Raw genomic sequence first — 4,335 nt, 5'->3', positions numbered from 1 at the left:
ATACTGTGCACCATTTTTTGCAACTTGAGGACTTCCAATGATGCTTGATGCACCAAATACTGTGCACCATTTTAAAAGAGGTGCTTAAGCACTTGAATCTTGATAGCAACCTATCGTCCGCATGGTCTACAATCACACATGGATGGCAAGTAAGCAAATTGCAAGAAAGTCAAGAAAGCAAACCACAAGCAAACAGGAAAGAAAAACCACAAGCAAGTAAGAGAGGGATCAAGAAAGAGGTGAGATTCACTTCTATTCTTGTGTGTATGTAAGTTTAAAATAATAGGGTAAAAGGAGGGTGTGTGAAAAAACTTATTTCTTTGCCTCCTCTCGCTTGGGCCTCCTTGCGGTTGAGCTAAATGGGCACATGCAATGGAGAACATGTTTCTATTGAGTGCCCAAATACCTCTTTGCAATGGTGCACAATATTTGATGCTCTGAGCATTGTTGGAAGTCCAACTTACAAGTGAATTTTGGTTGGAGTAGTGTCAGCGTAGATGCACTCCTTGAGTAATTTCTATTTTCACTTTTTCTTTTCAATGTTTTCTTGGTCTCGTTCGTGGATTTGTATTGATTATCTATTTTTTTGTAGGTTAATGGAAAAAATGCTTCCTAGAGATCAGTAAATGCCTTTGGATCATCGACAGGCAAGATCGTATGTCATTGCACTTGGCATGGAGTATGAGTGGATCTATGCATACGTCAATGATACTTTACAACAATCGATGATAACATACTTTAAAACAATCTGCATGCACAAGACACCTTCTATCCTGAGTGAAGAGAAGCACTCTACAAGACTGACATGACTGGGGTTCACTTACCTTGTAAGGCATTGATGAATTTTTCATTTATCCCTCGGATTCAACACATGTTTAAAAGAAAGTCTACGATGGAGCTTCTCACATGGCATTCCAACTACCACTCAAATGATGGAATGATGTGCGTCCTTACTGATTCACCTACATGAAGGAAAATTGAGACTCAGTGGCCAGATTTTTAGATAGAGCCTTAAGACATGAGGATTGAGTTGGTAAGTGACAATGTCAATCCCTTTGGCACCAAGTCTACATCATGGAGCACTTGGCCGGTAGTGATCATCAACTACAATATTCCGCCATGGGAGAAAACCAAGAAGGGAAACATACTTCTTTCTTTACTTGTGCCATGGAAGTACAGAGTGGCAAATATTGATGTCAACATTGAGCCCCTCATCAAGGAGTTGAAGGAGTTATGGAAGGGAATCTTCATTGTTGATGTTTCACTTCCAAAGGAGAGAGGTCATTGTGAAGGGTATCATTATGTGGACTATGCACGATTGTCCTGGCCTTGGATATATTTTTGGTATGTTGTTTTTATTCTTATCTCTCTTTAGAATTTGAAGTATTAAGATTTTCTCCAACGATATGAATGCAAGGTTGTCCACATTGGGACACAATGCATGTCCTACTTGTAGGCCATCATTTGTGAGACAAGGTGGCTAGATGTGTTACACAAGGCACTACAAGAGGTTGTGTGCACTTGTGACGTTTTTAGCGACAAAAATACATTGGGTTTTTATACTCCCAGGTGTCGCTAAGACTGTCTCTAATAGCGTCGATATAGGAACGTTTCTATGAGCGTCGTTACAACCATCACTATACGCGTCGCTATAGTCGTCACTATATAGCAACACTCATAGCAACGCTTACAAGCTACCTATAGCGACGCTTATAGCGACATTGTAGAGCCTTATATAGCAATGCCCGAGAGTAAAAAAATTTGGTGGAAGGGCATTCACCCATCAACCATATTTAATGTTTCAATAATAGAGTAAACCTAAATGAATCCAAGATAAACCCAGATTCACCTTTGAAAGAAAGTGCAAGCTTAGGTATGGACCCAAAGTAGTCACCCACAAGATAATATAACCATTAACTCTATCTTCCTTAGTATTGTTTGCAGAATAAAGATACAAAATTGACAAAAGTAAATTGATGAAAGTAAATCAATGACAGTTGTAATATCATAGGAAAAATCACTTGATTGTTAAGCTTTACAAATGTAATAGTTACAACACCATTGTCATTATTGAGAAAATATACATGGTTTTCTAATAGTTACAAAAAGACGTATAGACGTCATCTCATGATACATATGCTATGACAAAGGAAACTAATGCTATCTAGCTACGGCTAGACTGACATCGTCTAATCAGAAGTCTCATCACGTCCAAGCGGCATATCTGTCAGATTTTGCAAAAAAAAAACAATAAGACAGCTTTCTGTAAGTATAAACATATAATTTACAAAACAATACAACAAATAGAAAAGAGTAAACCCTAATACTAACCATGCCTGCACGAGAACTCAAAATGTCCATCAGGGCGTTTAAGACCTTCTTACCTGTGTACTCGCGCTCGTATGGTGTGGGGTCACGTCCTGTCATCGACCACTGTTCAAAACATACAAAGAATCCATTATGTTAGAATTTAAAAGTACAAATAGACGTAACTACCAAACCTAAAGAGCAATGCATTTACACTTACAAAATCGGCCTCAAATGATGCCCACCCACTGCTCCCTAGGTGGTGCAAGCTCCCTACCTCTACTCGCGCTTTGGCTGCCTCCTTTTTTTGCTTCCACTTCTCAGGATTCTCGCGTGATACTCGCTTCGCATTCTTCCAATCTTCTTTGGCTAGCCAATCTGGTCTGTTCCACCCATGCTTTATTGCTTTTTGCACTTCAGAACGCTTGTGCTTACAGTATTCGTTCATTCGAACCTTCATCAGCTCTTCATTGAAGCGGCCATCCCGTGTTGACAAGAGAAACTCCTCATACAACATGCTGATGACTTTGTCTTTTAATTCACTCGGTACTTCACTCCAAGTGCTTAGTATGTAGTGTCTAAACACATCAGAGCAAAGACCGCACATGCGCGAGATCACCTTCTTGCCTTCATCATCCAAGATGATGCTGCCCTTGAAGTCGAAGGAGTAAGACAAGCCCTGTGGTCTGTGAGGCGTGAACCTGGGTGTCTCGGCAGGGGTCTCTAGCGGTGTGTTGATGGGGGTACGGACGTCAGGTGTCTCCACTGGAGTCCGAGACCCGAAGCGAGGAGTGTCGACTGGGGTGACTCCCAGAGGAGTAGGTAGTGGTGTGTAGCCAGGAACGGCTGTCAGCCGCACAAAACCTGGCGTAGATGGTGATGTTGTGGCTGTTGTGGGGGCAGGCAAAGATGGAGAAGGTAAAGAGCCTTGTCGAACAAAAGGCGGTGTCGAGGCATCAGTGGCAACATCCCCATAACAACCACCGCCGCCACCACTAGAGTGTCTGTGCCTAGACGAGTGTGAAGATCGTCTCGTCAACACGGAAGCTTTGGAGCGTGCTGAATGCTCTAAAACAGAGGGAGACGTTGAAGGAGTAGAACGACGTGATGGTGCTACAGAGCGATGATGATCCTGGTACCACTGCCTCTGCCGGAGTGACAAACAAGAAAGAAACTCATCATCATCCATACTTGTATTAAACACACAAACATTTAATCTTAATATTGAATGGAGAAGAAAACATGGACAAGTAGAGAGAGAGAGAGAGAGAGAGGACTCATAAAGAGGGAGGGATTCCTGTGTAGAGAGATTCCTGTGAAGTTCTTGTGAATTTGTCTCCCATGTGCATTCTACGTATCTTGTAAAAGCACTACGCTCCGGGTGCGATGGAGAATGAGGCTGCAATCGCGAAGGATGTGATCCGTCTCTACTCATAGATTATGCTCGTCCCTCGAGTATATCTAGTTGATCGGATGAAAGATACACTAAGAAGCAGTAGTGCTTCTTAGCGTCGCTTTCATCCAATCAACTACTGCTTCTTAGCGTCTCTTTCATCCGATCAACTAGATCTAGTGGAGGGACGAGTAGCATCTATGAGTAGCAACGGATCATGTCCTTCACGATTGCAGCCTCCTACTGCTTCTTAGTGTCTCTTTCATCCGATCAACCAGATTTAGTGGAGGGACGACCAATATCTATGAGCAGAGACGGATCACCTCCTTCGCGATTGTAGCCTCAGTCTCCATCGCACTCGAAGCGGAGTGCTTGTCGACAAGGAGTGTCCCTGCTTGTGAGAACATACCTGGAGCATACGCAATGACGATTAAACACAATTTAAATTTCTCAAGTATAGCCACGTGAATATAATATATATTATACAATGGAGAAAAATTGTTCAAATACAATGTTTACGGCTTTAAGAGGTCTCTCTCTCATCCTCGCATAGCTCGAGAGTACTCACACTCCTCCTTAGTCACTTATTCACTACATTGTTGTGTGCTTTTCAATTGGTTGTGCAACCATCTTAA

The 4,335-nt window shown here is 42.1% G+C and overlaps 1 protein-coding gene across 1 annotated transcript; it reads right to left on the bottom strand.

Annotated features, from left to right (window-relative positions):
• Nucleotides 1-2,470: 2,470 nt before the first annotated feature.
• LOC147431226 (uncharacterized) lies at nt 2,471-3,496 on the bottom strand. The gene is made up of 2 exons (XM_086494397.1): nt 2,962-3,496; nt 2,471-2,742 (listed from the first exon to the last, which is right to left on the bottom strand). The coding sequence occupies exons 1-2, from the start codon at nt 3,494-3,496 to the stop codon at nt 2,471-2,473; spliced, it is 807 nt and encodes a 268-aa protein (XP_086350523.1).
• Nucleotides 3,497-4,335: the final 839 nt, after the last annotated feature.

The sequence above is a fragment of the Adiantum capillus-veneris genome, chromosome 21, assembly GCF_014529385.1.
Source record: "Adiantum capillus-veneris isolate H3 chromosome 21, ASM1452938v2, whole genome shotgun sequence".
Classification (NCBI taxonomy): domain Eukaryota; kingdom Viridiplantae; phylum Streptophyta; class Polypodiopsida; order Polypodiales; family Pteridaceae; genus Adiantum; species Adiantum capillus-veneris.
The sequence above is the reverse complement of the archived record's forward strand: the minus strand, read 5'-3'. Positions and strand labels throughout refer to the sequence as shown.

Excerpts from the sequence above, each read along its gene's own strand:
- LOC147431226 (XM_086494397.1), bottom strand. The coding sequence starts at position 3,496 with ATGGATGATGATGAGTTTCTTTCTTGTTTGTCACTCCGGCAGAGGCAG. Across the intron at positions 2,743-2,961 it reads GTCTTACTCCTTCGACTTCA|GTAAGCACAAGCGTTCTGAA; the intron begins AGGGCAGCATCA and ends TGAACGAATACT.